This window comes from Gymnoscopelus braueri (genome assembly GCF_963280865.1).
Source record: "Gymnoscopelus braueri genome assembly, chromosome: 9".
Taxonomy (NCBI): Eukaryota; Metazoa; Chordata; class Actinopteri; order Myctophiformes; family Myctophidae; genus Gymnoscopelus; species Gymnoscopelus braueri.
In genome coordinates this window covers 47,251,510-47,269,509 of record NC_137610.1, presented here as the reverse complement: position 1 = coordinate 47,269,509, position 18,000 = coordinate 47,251,510, and the positions used below count along the sequence as shown (strand labels likewise).

Below are 18,000 nucleotides of genomic sequence, written 5' to 3'. Positions count from 1 at the left end.
AGGGAAGAAGCTAGACAGACAGAGAGACAGACAGACAGACAGACAGACAGACAGACAGAGAGCAAAATGCAGCAGTATAATCACTGAAGCTCTCCAGTAACTTGGCCTTGTACCTGAAATAGATTGGAGCGGACATACTTTGAGGTTTGAGGTGTTATGCTGTGATTTGTTGCACAGTTGTCTAGGAAAGTGTAATACATTTTTCAAGGGGCTGCGACGGAGGCACTGTTTGTTTTCTGAACGCCGGCGTAGCTTTGTGCTACAGCCTGCAGGATCAAATGGGAGTATTTGCAAGAGCATAATAGTATTTGCAAGAGTAGAGCTATATAGCAGACAGTCGGGGCTGACTTGACACGGAGGACAACACAATGTTCACCAGCATGTTCACACTATTATAGGCCTTTAGGATTTTGACAATTTCGGTTCTTAGCGATTCCCTCTTAAGCCATTTAGACCGGGAACGGTCTAAATGGGTTATTTTAGATTTCTTTGGCTATTCAAAAATAGCAGATATACAAGCTCATAGCGCACAGAGTGCCGCGCTATGAGCTTGTAGATCTGCTTTTTTTTTATCGTGAAAATGTGTGCAAATCTTTGAATTTTTTCTTTTTTAATTAATTAATACATTTTTAAAATATTTTGTTCCAGAGGCCCCCAGAAACAAAGATTTGAGTTTAAAATGTTTGCTAAAAATATACATATATTCAAAGATGTTCACACATTTTCACGATTTTTCAAAAATAGCAGATCTACAAGCTCTTAGTAGCGTTTTAAAATAGTTCAAATAGCCGATGTGGTAAAGTCCACATTTAAAGCTGTTGAACGATTTCACACGGCATCCTCCTCCTCGCATTACTTTGCAAGTATTGCATATTGCAATTCTTGGGTCTTCGTTTTTTTTTCACCTTGAAATACGACCCAGACGGCCGACATCGCTGCCTCTTTCTTTTCCTCTTCAGTAGTTATAAGTGTAGTGGTGTTTGTTTACGTTCGTTTCTCACACTCACACACACACACACGCACACGCGCACACGCACACGCACACGCACACGCACGCACGCACGCACACACACACACACACACACACACACACACACACACACACACACACATACTCCTTCAGCAGCTAGACAGAAGCAATCAATCATTGGTTGTTCACATCGGGCCTGTTTTAACTCATTGAGTGCCAGAATTAATTCATTTTGAGCATTTCTAATAACCCTTCAAGAGCCACATAATATTTAGCTCCTGGACAATCGACACACAGAGTGTCGCAAAACACGGAGGAGCGTCTCTGCTTCCATCAAAAAAGCGTGGCAACGTGGCCGTTCTTTAGTTATTGGCTGTTAGTGTTGCACGGGCCGATCCGTAGCCCGCAGGTCCCGTGGGTTGAACCGCGGGGCGGGCGGACGGGTTATACATTACGACGCAATTATCACGGGGCGGGCGAAGCGGGTCAACCCACGGAAGAAAAAAAAATACACCTCTCTCTCGCGCCCGTGCGCTCTCTCTCCCTCCCTCTGTCCCCCTCTCTCTCTCTCTCTGGAAAGCAATTGAATGGACTTGCTTGTGTGTTGTTGTTTTTTTTGGCCGGTTGCAAGACGGGCTGGGTCGTTGATTTATATTCATTTTTGCGGGACGGGTTGGGCCCGCCCCGCACCCCCGTGCGGGGCTATTGGCTTTTGAATATAGATTGTTCTCGCCAAAAACGCAGAAAAAAACAAGAAAGCACAGACATTTAATTTTTCGAAATCTTTAACATTAGATCGGACGGGGCTGGGTTTGTTGTTATCACGTTATTTCCAGGTATACTCTTCTCCGGAAGTCATAGGATCGCGAAGAGCGCCATCTAGCGTGAACACCGAAAACACTGTTTTGATGTGTTACACGTCATTGGCAAAAATGGGGGGAGTGTGTTTCTGCAGGTAAACCCGACCACACTACTGCAGTGGCTGATGATCGATAGAAATGTTATGTGTTGTTTTGTTATGTGAACACACAGCAAAGTTACATACTGTGCCTTTAATGTGTAAAAAACATGCACTGTTGGTTTACCTTAAACACCCCTGCAGGTCCTCGACTTGGACCCAGTACTATTACTCTCCGAACTAAGTCTAAATGTGTTGACGAGACACTCCTCAAGCAGCAAACGGGGCCCGTAATGTTCATCATTTACCTTGTGTGACAATGAGATTTGTCACGCCGAGAGAAATCAATTTATTCTCGGCGTGTGATTATGATGATGATGATGATGATGGGGTAAAAGCTTTAGATTTTGCGGGGCTGGGAGCTGCACTTAAACTCAGCGGGTAGGCGGAACAAAATGGAGCTCTGCTTGTTGAAAGGCATGCGACCCCGGCAGCTGACATCATGGATTTGCAGACAAAAAGTGCAGACAGGAGAAATTGTATGCCTTGGACCCTTACCTCGCCTCAGGTGAATTATAGCATTTAGTCTGGGTCACTCATGGTGACATTCTGCTGTATTTGATGCGGAGGGTGTATTAATAAAAAAGCACCTTAGTGATGATGAATCCCTGCCGTGCTTATAGGCTTTCTTTTATTATCCTTAAATAACTGAACCACTTTTCTCTAACTCAATGAAGACCATTCCTTTTTGCAGAGAATTCACAAACTCTAAAGCTCAAGCTTCTTTTGGCTTTTATGCCTTTATTGATAGGATAGGACAGCAGCCTGACAGAAAACGGGGAGAAAGATGGGGGGTGACATACGACAGCAAAGGCCGTCGGGATCTGGAGTCGAACCCGCAACACGCCTATCGGTGCCCAGATGGTTACGCCAACCGTCCGGGCCTGATGATGATGTTTATCGTCTGTGTTTGTGGATTAGAGTAACAGTTAATCAAATGAATCAATTTAATTGATTATAATAAAAAATAACGATTATTGATAATTAAAAAATAAAATAAAAATCAATCCCTTTTTTGGGCATGTCATTATAGGTAAACATTTTTCCAAAAATGCATAAAATAGAGAAAATAGCCGATCTACAAGCTCACAACGTGTCACATTGTATAACACGTTGTGAGCTTGTAGATCTTCTTTTTTCAAAATGTTTTGGTAAAGTATAAATAGCGTTAAGTGGATAATCGATTCGGTGATATACAAAAAACGTACAAAATATTTAACAACAACCCACGATCAATTCCATCGATGGAACGATCGCTGAGAAAATGAAGCGGCAGACCCCTGTATGGCCGATCCTTCATTTTCAGCATGCCGACACATAAATCCAAATGAGCAGACTGACCCGAGCGCATAGAGATTGCATAAAAAAATAAATAAAAGTGAAGATGTCAATAATCATATCGATCTCGCAGGCGCGGCGGCCCAAAAACCTAATCTGTCTCCATTCCGGGGGTTTTGATGGAACATTTATTCTCCCCCCAACAATCCCCCGTCTTCACACATATCTTCATCTAGCCGTCATTAACGTGACATCTCAATTTTATGAGCCCATAATGTATATTTATAGCCCCTGTCTTTAGTCGGGGGGGCCTCCGCTACTCTTCCCCCTCCTGTGGGGAAAAATCATATAAAAGCCAGGAGGGGTGGTGAGAGCTAACATGCTAACGTTCATGCCTGGCTTAGCATGAATGATGGTGAGCTCATCCACCTTTCTGAGGAGGGCGGTGTGTCTCTGTCCGTGTGACGTGAGTAGGGTTGGGATCCGGAAACAGACCCAGCGTTGAGGAACGAGAATCGGTTCCATCACATTTGGAACCGTTTCCGGAACCAGTTTATCACACAGTCAGAGCTGGTATGTGGTACGTCTGCCATTCCATTACAAATGGAACCAATTGTCCATTTGGTTCCATTTGTGCACTCCCAGAGTTACAGACCTAGCCTGAAAGAGCGAGCCCTATCGATGGTCTTGAAGGGCGGATCCAAACCCAAGCGGTTGGATTCCAGCGCCGCTTCCAATTGCTTCACCAATCTATGTCCCCCGCCTCCCAAAGGCATGGGTTTCCGAGGCTATTACAGACCTGTAAGGGTCCGTTTGGAACCCCCTATAGGAATCGTTAAAGGAGGAAAGGTTAAGGAACCATAATCGTTAAAATCCTAAAGGATCCCAAACCTAGACGTGAAGTGTAATTATTGTTATTGTTTTAAAATCACCACCTGCCTCGTACGTTGTGTTGTTGTGTAGAGAGCGGCGCTTGATAACCTCGAGTGTTTTTTTTTCGAGCTTATAACTTTCTACAACTCAACATTTAATCGTGAGATGGTATCCTTGTTTGTAGTTTTTTAACAAACCAATTTTTCACTAAATGTGCATTTGTTTTAAATGTATTTATTTACAGTTTTTTATCTGCTTCCAAATCCCAGGCTTAACCTAACCACAATACCTATATCTACTTACCCCATTATTACTTACACTAACCCCCATACACGGTACATGCATAATCCAACCTGAAGGTTTTCATAACTGTAACCTCAACACTGAAACAAAGTTTTTCACAATTACATTTAGCCTTTTCCACATGTAATGGGGACCAGAACAATGTAGTCCCCGCAAAGATAGAAAGACATGGTACACAATTAGTCTCACTCACACACACACACACACACACACACACACACACACACACACACACACACACACACACACACACACACACACACACGTAATTAATGACCAACACCCTTAGACACACAAATGCAGGCGTGGGCCACGTGTATATAGGCTACATGCCCACATGTAATTTGTGAGCGACACACAAGTGTACACACACACACACACACCCCCACACACACACACACACACCACACACACACACACACACACACACACACACACACACACACACACACACACACACACACACACACACAGACGCGTTGTATGTATAATACATGGCTTTGTTCTCTTTGACGCTCCATTCCATATGCTAACTATTTTCTCAGCGTCGAGTTTGTCTCTTTGGTGTGTGATGTAAACATTTGAATGAACATAGATGACTGTCCCCCAGCCCTTTCTAATGGCATAATAAAGCCGTCCCCGCTCCGCGCAAAGGGGGGAGGAATGTGTGCCCTTCTACATCCCGTCATTAAGAAATGAACACAGCGGAGCGCTCTATACCCCCGTTGTGTCTCGCTCCTCCATCTAAAATGTTCAAACGCCATTTGATCTGCGAGAGCAGCGCAGCTGGAGTCCATGTTGCACTGCCGCAATAGAGACTAGACAAATATGAGCTTTCCAGCACACGCGTGTGCACACGCAAATCAAATCACACAAATCACGTGCAAAGAGTCAATATTTCCCAGAGATTATGCAAATCATCGGAGATTCGTTGTGCATCGATTTTGCACGTTGTGTTTATTGATTTCGCGTTACAGCCGTGATTTTTTTTCTTCCTTTTTTTTGCGAGCCAAAGCATCTCTTTCGGGAGGAAACATACAGTATGTATCACTGTGAAAGAACCTAGACTGCATGTCTGACTGCAGAGATGCAGCCTTCTACCAGACCTGTGGTAGTACATTTACTTGAGTACTGTACTTTTTTGAGTGCCAGTACTTTACTTGAGTATTTGTATTTTTGTTGGACACTAGTATAGGGTTCCAGTGAAGGCGGTTGCTATGACATAATGGCCAGAATAGGGATGCTAGGATTCGAGTGAAGGTAGATGCTATAGGGCTCCAGTGAAGATGGTTATACTGTGTGTTATACTGTGTGTGTGTGTGTGTGTGTGTGTGTGTGTGTGTGTGTGTGTGTGTGTGTGTGTGTGTGTGTGTGTGTGTGTGTGTGTGTGTGTGTGTGTGTGTGTGTGTGTATGTGCGTGTGCGTGCGTGCGCATGTGTGCGTGCATGCATGCGTGTGTCTCTACTGTGAGCCACTGTTTAGGATTGTGGGGGTCTTCTTTTTATGCCTGCAGTATTATAGCAAAGCATCAAACTGGGCCAATGAAATAATGATCAGCAGATGAAGCTCTCAACTTACAATTTACAATAGGCATTTAGCAGACACTCTTAATCCAGAGCGATTTACAGTAAGCAAGGTAAACACGAGGTAATGCATCAAATGCATAGAAATAGAAATCTAGGATCATAGGTAAACCAAGAACCTATCAACAGTCTAAAGAGTATAATATTAAAAAAAGGATCTACAAATGAACCTGGCATCTGTCTACATAACATGCTATTTAAATTACATTCTAACCTTTGCATCAGACTGCATGGTCGTCAAGGCTAGTGCAGGTGCTATGGGCTAAGGTGGGGTCTGAAGAGGTGAGTCTGCAGTTCTAAGTGCAATGGGGAGTTTGTTCCACCGTTTGGGAGCCAGAAGGGACAAGAGTCTGGGACGTTTGGAGCGCCGTCCCAGATGTTATAGGGAAGGGAGAAGAGTCTGGGACATGTGGAGCGTTGTCCAGGGTGTTTTCGGGAAGGGAGAAGAGTCTGGGACGTTTGGAGCGTTGTCCCAGATGTTATAGGGAAGGGAGAAGAGTCTGGGACGTGTGGAGCGTTGTCCAGGGTGTTTTAGGGAAGGGAGAAGAGTCTGGGACATGTGGAGCGTTGTCCAGGGTGTTTTCGGGAAGGGAGAAGAGTCTGGGACGTTTGGAGCGTTGTCCCAGATGTTATAGGGAAGGGAGAAGAGTCTGGGACGTGTGGAGCGTTGTCCAGGGTGTTTTAGGGAAGGGAGAAGAGTCTGGGACATGTGGAGCGTTGTCCAGGGTGTTTTAGGGAAGGGAGAGGAGTCTGGGACGTGTGGATCGTTGTCCAGGGTGTTTTAGGGAAGGGAGAGGAGTCTGGGACGTGTGGAGCGTTGTCCAGGGTGTTTTAGGGAAGGGAGAGGAGTCTGGGACGTGTGGAGAGTTGTTCTGGATCTTTTAAGGAAGGTTCTGACAGCTTCCCTGTGTTAGCTAATCTGAGTGATTTTGTAGTAGCTCTCCTTGATCATATTGCGATCTCAGAATATGGACCCAGTATTTTATTTTTATTTTTCGGTTCAACAAGAGAGAGGAGGACCACACAATCACCCTCACTGCTTTGATGACTGTTCTGTTTTGAGGAATTGTCCACAATTAATAGAATAACACGCATCAGAGTCAGTGTGCACGTTGGGTGTGTGCGTAATGATTTACGGATTAAATAAATGTATCCGAAAATACGTATTTCAGCGGGCAGGATCCTTAAGTGTGAGCAAACAAGGTGTGAATACCACAGGCCAGGAGGAGACTCACTGTTTGTTGTAATCTCTCTGGTGACAGAGCACCATTACTTTAGATGTGTCTCTGCCGTAAATGTAATTAACTCTCCCTGATCCCCCACACTCTGACTCAGGGCCAGATTAAATCACTCGGTGTGTGTGTGTGTGTGTGTGTGTGTGTGTGTGTGTGTGTGTGTGTGTGTGTGTGTGTGTGTGTGTGTGTGTGTGTATTGCTCACAAATAACACACTCTCTGTGATAGGTTCTTTGTATGTGTGCGTGCGTGCATGCGTCAGTGTTGTAAGGTAACTACGTACATGTACTTAAGTACTTTTGAGGAATTTTTACTTTTATTTTCCATTTTCAATACTTTTACTTCTACATCTCAGAGGCAAATATTGTATGTGTGTGTGTGTGTGTGTGTGTGTGTGTGTGTGTGTGTGTGTGTGTGTGTGTGTGTGTGTGTGTGTGTGTGTGTGTGTATGTGCGTGTGCGTGCGTGCGCATGTGTGCGTGCATGCATGCGTGTGTCTCTACTGTGAGCCACTGTTTAGGATTGTGGGGGTCTTCTTTTTATGCCTGCAGTATTATAGCAAAGCATCAAACTGGGCCAATGAAATAATGATCAGCAGATGAAGCTCTCAACTTACAATTTACAATAGGCATTTAGCAGACACTCTTAATCCAGAGCGATTTACAGTAAGCAAGGTAAACACGAGGTAATGCATCAAATGCATAGAAATAGAAATCTAGGATCATAGGTAAACCAAGAACCTATCAACAGTCTAAAGAGTATAATATTAAAAAAAGGATCTACAAATGAACCTGGCATCTGTCTACATAACATGCTATTTAAATTACATTCTAACCTTTGCATCAGACTGCATGGTCGTCAAGGCTAGTGCAGGTGCTATGGGCTAAGGTGGGGTCTGAAGAGGTGAGTCTGCAGTTCTAAGTGCAATGGGGAGTTTGTTCCACCGTTTGGGAGCCAGAAGGGACAAGAGTCTGGGACGTTTGGAGCGCCGTCCCAGATGTTATAGGGAAGGGAGAAGAGTCTGGGACATGTGGAGCGTTGTCCAGGGTGTTTTCGGGAAGGGAGAAGAGTCTGGGACGTTTGGAGCGTTGTCCCAGATGTTATAGGGAAGGGAGAAGAGTCTGGGACGTGTGGAGCGTTGTCCAGGGTGTTTTAGGGAAGGGAGAAGAGTCTGGGACATGTGGAGCGTTGTCCAGGGTGTTTTCGGGAAGGGAGAAGAGTCTGGGACGTTTGGAGCGTTGTCCCAGATGTTATAGGGAAGGGAGAAGAGTCTGGGACGTGTGGAGCGTTGTCCAGGGTGTTTTAGGGAAGGGAGAAGAGTCTGGGACATGTGGAGCGTTGTCCAGGGTGTTTTAGGGAAGGGAGAGGAGTCTGGGACGTGTGGATCGTTGTCCAGGGTGTTTTAGGGAAGGGAGAGGAGTCTGGGACGTGTGGAGCGTTGTCCAGGGTGTTTTAGGGAAGGGAGAAGAGTCTGGGACATGTGGAGCGTTGTCCAGGGTGTTTTAGGGAAGGGAGAGGAGTCTGGGACGTGTGGAGCGTTGTCCAGGGTGTTTTAGGGAAGGGAGAGGAGTCTGGGACGTGTGGAGAGTTGTTCTGGATCTTTTAAGGAAGGTTCTGACAGCTTCCCTGTGTTAGCTAATCTGAGTGATTTTGTAGTAGCTCTCCTTGATCATATTGCGATCTCAGAATATGGACCCAGTATTTTATTTTTATTTTTCGGTTCAACAAGAGAGAGGAGGACCACACAATCACCCTCACTGCTTTGATGACTGTTCTGTTTTGAGGAATTGTCCACAATTAATAGAATAACACGCATCAGAGTCAGTGTGCACGTTGGGTGTGTGCGTAATGATTTACGGATTAAATAAATGTATCCGAAAATACGTATTTCAGCGGGCAGGATCCTTAAGTGTGAGCAAACAAGGTGTGAATACCACAGGCCAGGAGGAGACTCACTGTTTGTTGTAATCTCTCTGGTGACAGAGCACCATTACTTTAGATGTGTCTCTGCCGTAAATGTAATTAACTCTCCCTGATCCCCCACACTCTGACTCAGGGCCAGATTAAATCACTCGTGTGTGTGTGTGTGTGTGTGTGTGTGTGTGTGTGTGTGTGTGTGTGTGTGTGTGTGTGTGTGTGTGTGTGTATTGCTCACAAATAACACACTCTCTGTGATAGGTTCTTTGTATGTGTGCGTGCGTGCATGCGTCAGTGTTGTAAGGTAACTACGTACATGTACTTAAGTACTTTTGAGGAATTTTTACTTTTATTTTCCATTTTCAATACTTTTACTTCTACATCTCAGAGGCAAATATTGTACTTGTATTCTACTGTTATTTGACAGCTTTAGTTACTTTGCAGATTTAGATTATTATTACAAAACATACATTAAAGGGATTCTAGGCAACATTAAGCCTACATTTTAAAATATATATATATATATATATATTGCATTTTTTCCCCTCTATCAGCCACTATATAATGATGCTGGGGTGTTTTCCTGCATTGAAACACAGTCCTCTTTCTGAAATCCGTATTTTCCCTACAGTTTATGTTTGTCCGGCACGTAAATGCACGGACGCGCATGTGTGCGTCCGTGCGCGTCCGTGTCCGTGTGAAATGTTCGAGTGAAACCAAATGGAACCGAGTGCAGCTGACAAAAATTGAACGAGCCGCCATTGTTTTCTGTGGGCAGTTTTTACTTTTTACTTTCGGTTTTAAAACGCTCTCAAACTTATTTTTTGAGGCACGGAATTTACTTTTAAGATAATCGTTTGGATAGAATTTAGTTTTTTAACTTTATATGTGGTCAATTTATCATAACAGAGCCTATTTAAAAATAAAAACTCAGAGAACCGGCAGGGGCGGGCAGTGACACGCATTGTATCCGAATAAAGCAACCTATTTTCGGCATGGCCCGTTTAGAAGTCCCCCCTGCGTCACCTGGTCGGGGAAGCAAACTGCTGATGAGGAGGGGGGGGAGTGGAGGGCGGTGTTTGACAACAGTTTTTTTTTCTTTTTTTTAATCTCTGAACTTGCCTACAATCCCTTTAACCACTTAAGCCCTATTTACATTTTGGCCATTTGAAAATAGCCGATCTACAAGCTCACAATGCGTCGCGATGCGACGCATTGTGAGCCTGTAGATCGGCTACTTTCAAAAGATTTTTATACATTTGAAAATGGGACATTCTTTATAATGAGGACTTTCTACTTTGGTACTTTAAGTACATTGTGATACCAATACTTTTGGACTTTTACTCAAGTAAATTCAGAATTTCTGACTTTTACTTGTAACAGAGTATTTCTACTTTGCAGTATTGATACTTTTACTAAGTAGTAAAACATTTGAGTACTTTTTCCACCACTGGTCTGTGCGTGTGTGTGGGCGTCTGTTTCGCTCACAAATTACACGCGGGCATGTAGCCTATGTACGTGGTCCACGCCTGCATTTATGTGTCTATGCGTGTTGGTCATAAATTACAAGTGTGTGTGTGTGTGTGTGTGTATGTGTGTGCATTGGTCACAAATTACAGCTCCCAGCCCCACACAGACCTGGCCTTGGCTCTTGCTCGCCTCTAACATTTTCGTGTAGTTTTTATTTGTTGACAAAATTGTCATAGTTTTCGTCATAGTTTTAGTCGACAAAATTAACACTGCTTCTGAGCACTCAGAGTCTGTCCTGTTTCTACCTCTTGTGTCTCCCCGTCTGACATCACTTCCTTCCTCTCTCCATGCCAGGTCAGTTGGCAGCGGGGACGTGTGAGATCGTCACTCTGGACCGCGACAGCAGTCAGCCGAGGCGGACCATCGCGCGGCAGACGGCGAGGTGCGCCTGCAAGAAGGGACAGATTGCCGGCACCACAAGAGCCAGACCAGCCTGTGTAGACGGTAAGATGCCAATACGTTTCTCTAAACCCGCCCTCCTTCTTCTTCTTCTTCCTCCTGATGGCTCTTCAGAGCTACTGTATGGGTGAGAGACCAAACAAAGTGTGAGTGAGAGCCAGCAAGCAAAAGCTGAGGAAAGGGAAACTGATGATGAATAAATCATAATTTGCTGTTTTCGCTTCTTTGACAATTTCTTTGACATTTTAATTTCTTCTTTTTTTTCACCTGGTGTTTTTGTCAAGATGGGAGACAATTATGTGAGTGCTTAGACATGGAACAGAACATGATAAACATCTATGTAACTCAAAACAAGTTTTATTATTTTAAACGTGGTGATAACCAGGGGCAATTTGGTTGTGAATGGCTGAAAACCATCTTAGAGTTTTTAGAGATCGCAACTATACATTTGGGATCCTTTAGGATGTTTTTCTTATCCTTAACGGTTCCCTTTAACGATTCCTATATTTAAGAACATCTGTATATATCTCCAGACTTTCCATCTGATCTGAGGGTTCGGCTCCCTTTTGGGTGAAACAGAGAACAGATGAAAGAACGAGCTTGGAAGTCGGATTTATACTTGCGACACACCGATGTCGCGTGCCACAAATTGCAGATCTACAATCGTAGATCGTGCATCGTGCTGGTGGTGTGTCGTGAGCTTGTAGATCGTCTCTTTTAGGGCACAATGAAGCATGTCAAGTCCCTTCAGTTTCACATTGCACACAGTTAGTAAGCGTGCTGGGAAGCAAATGTTAACACAGTTCCACATGAATTATGTATCTGGTCGGTTCCTCTCAGAGGCGGAAGAAGTACTCAGATTATTTATTTGAGTGAAAGAAGTAGCAATACCACAATGTAGAAACACTCTGTTACAAGTAAAAGTCTGGTGTTCAAAATGTAGTAATTTATTAAAAGTATGGGCATCAAAATATACTTACAGCAAGTATTCATTACATAGAATGTCCCCATTTCACAAGATTTCAAAATGTATACAAATATATGTTGAAAATAGCAGATCTACAAGCTACACATTGCAACACATTGCGAGCTTGTAGATCAAATAGCCGAAGTGTGTATATATATATATATATATATATACACGGCTGAAGTGGTTAATGGATATTTTGGGATCTCCAAAGTAACTAGTAACTCAAATTGTCAAATAATTGTAGTGGAGCAAAAAGTACAATATTTGCCTCTGAGATGTAGTGGAGTAGAAGTAAAAGTATTGAAAATTGGAAATACTCCAGGAGAAGTACAGTAATTGAGTACATAGTTACTTGGTTACTTTACACCGCTGGTTTATTCTGTCCCTGAGCTGGGAGTGACTGGACTCCCACCTCTCTCTCTCTCTCCCAAAAAAAAAGTGGTATTCAAGGCATCATCTGGTGTTGGAGACGTACGGCAACAGTTGCATGGCATTTCATCACCTGCGTTCCTCCTCTGTTTTGGGAATGCCAACCGGGGACAATGGCAAACAGCTGGTAGAAACATCATCATCATCATTCTCAGTGGGATACAGAGCACTGACTGTGCTCGGTCCATCTATATTTCAGGTTGTGTACAATTTGTATGCATTTGTTTTATTATATATCGCTGCTGTCGGCCGGGGCAGAATAACCTCATATCTCCATATTTCAAACACTGTGTGCTTTTTTTTCCTTCTCTTTTTCGTAAATGAATGCCCTACTTCGTCATACGACAGTGTCACACAAAAGTACCAAACATTAGCCGATCTACAAGCTCACAAAGCCTCTGCTGTTTTTGCTCTTTTTGAAAATGTTTTTTTTTTTTTCTAAGTGAAAGGGGTTAATTCTGCCTGTGGGGTATTATAAATATTTAACCAATGAAAAGTAGCTATTAACAAGAGCCTGTGATTCATCTATTAACACATTCCATGCCAGAGTTTAATCTCATAATGTACTCACCAGTGCCAGCGTTTTATTGTTGTTTTTTTGTTTTTTTCATGTCGCCACAGACCTCGCTAAATAAGTTAAAAGTGCGCGTTCATTTGGTTCTAAACACACAGCGGATCCGTGAGAAACGGCCAGCGAAAACAGTTTCCAAATGCGAGCCGCCATCTTGAAGATACAGCCGATCAACGCTAAACAGTGATCAGCGAGGAGAAAAACAACAACCGAGAAAATCGAGTTTTAAACAGGATCCCAGACAGGAAGCGGATACGATCGAAAAAAACGGAACCCGAATAATTCTGTTTCCGACCGGAAACGGAAATGGATCAAAAAAAATCGGAAAGTGCACCTGGGGCAATTTCAATGGGAATCGGCGGTTCGCGTAGATCTACGCGACTGGCACGCTGCGGCTTTAAATAGGTTCGCGTAGATCTACGCGACTGGCATTCAATGTGTTAAGACTGGGAACGCATCTGTGTCATTCAAAGCTTTTAAATAGCAGGTATACAAGCTCATAGCGCGGCACCAAGTGCCTTGTAGATCTGCTATTTTTTGTTTTATCGTGTAAAAATTGTGCAAATTAAAAATAAATAAATATGTATATATCTTTTTTAAAGCGAAGATTTTTAACTCCGATCTTTGCTTCTTTGGGTCCCTGGAACAACATATTTTGAGATGGGGGTCCCCGGCCAACATTGCATTTTGGGGGTCCTTGACACAAAAGTTGGAGCACCACTGACGAAACCAGATTCTTTTTTTTTAACCCATCTCAAAATGTTTTTTTTTTGCATCTGGGGGCAGAAGCAAAGATTTGAGTTACAAACGTTTCGCTTTAAAAATATATATATTCAGATTTTCACACATTTTCAAGATTCTTCAAAAATATCAGATCTACAAACTCTGTGCCGCGCTATGAGCTTGTAGATCTGCTATTTTTGAATAGCCAAAGAAATCTAAAATTTACACAGAATCATTTCTGGATTTGACGGATTAAATAATAACAATGGAACATTGGAACCCAGGTAACCCCCCCCCCCCCCATTTCCTGAAAAGTAACAGTTTTTGGACGTACAGTACAAGCTTTCCGCCCGACAGCGACAACATTCTTTAGGGAGCCGTCTATTAGTTTATAGTGGATACAACAAAAGGCCAAAGCAGGACAGGACTGGTACACATTCCTCTGGAATTTGAAAAGGTTAGGAACTTGAGAGATGACGGGCTGAGGGCTCAGAAGCCTGTTTGTTGTGCTTCTGGCACAATGAGGATTTATTCTATTCCAGGTATAGTCGCAGATCTCTGCTTTTGATGTTGCGTGAAAATGCTGCCTGATTACTGTGACCTGGTTTGTTGCCAACCGCAGACAAAAAGGGGGCCGTTGTTCTGCCATTTCATCTCAGTGGTTGTTGTTCTACTGTAAATAGATATGATAGAAAAACACACTGTAAATTACCACCAATATGGGGGACGCTTTGAGCATATTAGCTCGATCCCTAAGTTGCTCAAAACTATAGAGTTCGGATCCTTTAGGGTTGAGGTTTTTCAGAAAGAAGCCATGCAGACCTTGACCGTGACCTTTACTCTAGTGCAGGGGCCTTCAACGTTTTTCAGGCCAAGCAGTGGCGTCGGTTCAGCGTCTCTGACGCGTTGTGAGCTTGTAGATCAGCTATTTTCGGCCAATGTTCTCCCCAGAATAGGGATTCCTATCACACAAAGATTCGGCAGTATCTCCGAGGACCCCCTAGGGGTCCCGGACCCTCTATTGAAGACCCATGCTTTACTCTAATGGCGTGTGCTGAATGCTTGTATTGATGTCAGTCTGGATCTCAGTTGGAGTTGCTCTGTCACTTTTAGTTTTCTTGGTTTGACCTAGAAATATATAGGATTTCTAAGTTGAAAGATTAAAGAGATTTTAAAGGGTGATAATGGCACTCCCAATGATATTATTTCCAGGTAGTTTCAGTCAGAGACATAGAAGTCAGTCACGGGACACGGCTTTGATGTCGGGGCATTGAAAAGGACAGCTAGACATGTGACCCTTTGTATAGAAACATGAACATTTCATGAAAAGTATAGTTACTCAGAGTTAAAGGTGATAATAAAAGATAATAAAAAAGAAAATTATACATCCACAGAGCTTTTAAAAAGTTAGGGAATAAAAGTATAATCATTTGAATAGTTTGCAGACGTGACTCTGGGAAATAAGGAACCTTATGCCATGCAGAGGGTGTTGTGATGTGGCGTGTAGTTGTGTGGCTTAAATATAGTCAATAGCACCTTTAAGCCTGATTCACAGTACCTTCATCGTACAAGGGTGTGTTGCTTTCCAAAGAAAAATAATTGGCCAATTAATGTTTTATTTTTAAAAGCCTGAAAAACACATCCTCCAATTTACAATGGCATTAATATGCTAAGTCTGGAGTTGCTTCGTTGATGATAATGAATGCAGAGGTTTAACACTCAGATTATCTTTATTTTACAACGGTAATATACGTTTTGAACCAGAAAATGTAACACCACCCTTGTAAAGTAATCCAGGAAACGATCACAATTATCTTATTTTTTTTTTACGCTTCTAATTGAAAGCAGTGGAGCTTAACATTTGGTGCGACATCCTGCATTTAGGATGCCGAGATTATTGTTGCCTTTGCTTTGTCCTAAATGCATAGGAATAAACATGCCTAAAACAAGTCTGATCCATCGCTATACTCCTGAAATAGTTTTTAGACCGGGAACACATCTGTGTAACCACTTTAACCATTATTTTAAACTTTGGCTATTAAAAAATAGCAGATATACAAGAACCGAGTGCCATGCAATGAGCTTGTAGATCTGCATTTTTTTTTTTTAAATCATGAAAATGTGTGCAAATATTTGAATATATATATTTTCAAAGCTAACATTTTTAACTCAAATCTTTGCTTCCCTGGGACAACATTTTGGGTGGTCCTTTCCTTGACATGAAAAAAGTTTGAGAACCACTGATATTATAGCAACATTTTTTTTGGTAGGATTTAGAAGACATTTGTAGAATCCCCAGAAGCAATAACATTTGAGTTACAAATGTTTGCTTTAAAAAAAAAAGTATATATATATTGAAAGATTTTCATGTTTAAAAAAAATAAATAGCGGATCTACAAGCTCATAGCACGGCACCGAGTGCCGCGCTATGAGCTTGTACATCTACTATTTTTCAATAGCCAAAGGAATCTAAAAATGACACACAGATGCTTTGGGTTAAAGCTTTAAATGGTGTATTACAGCAGTGGCTTTGCGACACCATACCATGGAATCTAAATGAGGCTTCACTGAGGTAAAAAAAACAAAAACAGATTGCCTCTTCCAGTCAGCGCATGATCGAGTGTTGAAGTTTTAATATTTACACCTGTGACTGTGATCCCCTTCGAAAAGGTGGACGCGTGACACCTCTATCTAATCACAAAGCCAACAGCTGTCACTCGACATCACGCGCTTCCTCCGCAGGAAATTAAATAACAGGGATCTTTTATTTATTTTTTTCCCCCCCGAAGTCCCGAAGGCGAAAAAAACAGACAAAACTGAGTCAAAAGGAGAAAGAAAAAAAGAAACGTAAGCAAAACGGATAAACATTTCTTCTTGTTTTGTGCTGGATTTTGACACCGACGACACCTGGAAGCAAGTTATTGATTTCGGCGTGAGAGAGTGGAGAGAGACATGAAACGGCCGTGTTATTGCGAGCGGATGGGGGGGGGGGGGGTGTGAATGAACGAACGGGCAGACAGATTAACCCATTATGACCGGGGACGCATCTGTGTCATTTTTAGGTTTCTTTGGATATTCAAAAACAGCAGATATATAAGCTCATAGCGCGGCACCGAGTGCCACGCTATATGAACTTGTAGATCTGCTATGTTTGAAAAATCGTGAACATTTGTGCAAATCTTTGAATACATATATTTTTAAAGCGACCATTTTTAACTAAAATCTTTGCTTCTGGGGGTCCCTGGAACAACATATTTTGAGATGGGGGGGTCCGTGGCTAAATACATATAATTTTGGGTGGTCTTTGACATGAAAAGGGTTAAGCACCACTGATATTATAGCAACATACATTTTTTTCAAAAAAACGTTATAGATTTAGAAGACATATAGAATCCCCAGAAGTAAAGATTTGAGTTACAAATGTTCGCTTTAAAAATATATATATTAAGATTTGCGCACATTTTCTCGATTTTTCAAAAATAGCAGACCTACAAGCTCATAGTGCGGCACTCGGTGCCGCGCGACGAGCTTGTATATCTGCAATTTTTTTATAGCCAAAGAAATCTAAAGTGACACAGATGCGTTCCCGGTTTAAATGGGCTAGCCGCTGTTGTTGCTGAAGTATTCTGTTGGATGTAATCATATTATTTGTAACCAACATAGCCGGCAGGAAAAAGGGCCGGAATGGACACACAAAAGAGACCTCTTGCTCAGCAGAAAAAAAAACACCCTGACTGTTAATTTAGCATACACACTATAAATGGATGTTTTTTTCTTTTCTTTTTTCCGTGCGCCTATAACCGCCATCTGGTTGCTCTCCAGAGCTGCGAGTTTGAAACGGAGCACAAGACCTTTTTGAGGCAGACAGAAGGACACATAAAGGACATATTTTTGCATATAGGCCTAGCTGGGACACTTGTTTCAAGTGTTTTTCTTCCGGTGCTTCTGATGAAGGTTCACAATGTTTGCCAACGAAAGAATGTTAGGCCAGGGGTCTTCTACGTTTTTTTCAGGCCAAGAACCCCCTAGCTGAGAGAGAGATGAAACATGATATCCCCATGTTAATATGTATTTCAGACATTTAACCACTTAAACCGTCAATACTTTGTAAACTTGATCTTTCACTCTGTACTTATAGTCTGCTTTGTTTCTCCCTCTACACCAAACCTCACTGCCCGAAAATAACCGATCTACAAGCTCCCAACGCCTCGCAGCGCGAGGCGTTGTGAGCTTGTGGATCTGCTATTTTTTGGGTAAAATGTT

The 18,000-nt window shown here is 42.6% G+C and overlaps 1 protein-coding gene across 1 annotated transcript in view; it reads left to right on the top strand.

The window, feature by feature from the left end:
- The window catches only part of LOC308092684 (chemokine-like protein TAFA-5), a gene marked incomplete at its 5' end in the record, with an annotated part of 197,866 nt that overhangs the window by 126,687 nt on the left and 53,179 nt on the right, over positions 1-18,000 (top strand). Inside the window, one exon of the mRNA XM_080438752.1 lies at positions 10,940-11,089. Coding sequence (XP_080294878.1) covers positions 10,940-11,089 — 150 coding nt within the window. The remainder of the gene's footprint in view (positions 1-10,939; positions 11,090-18,000) is intronic.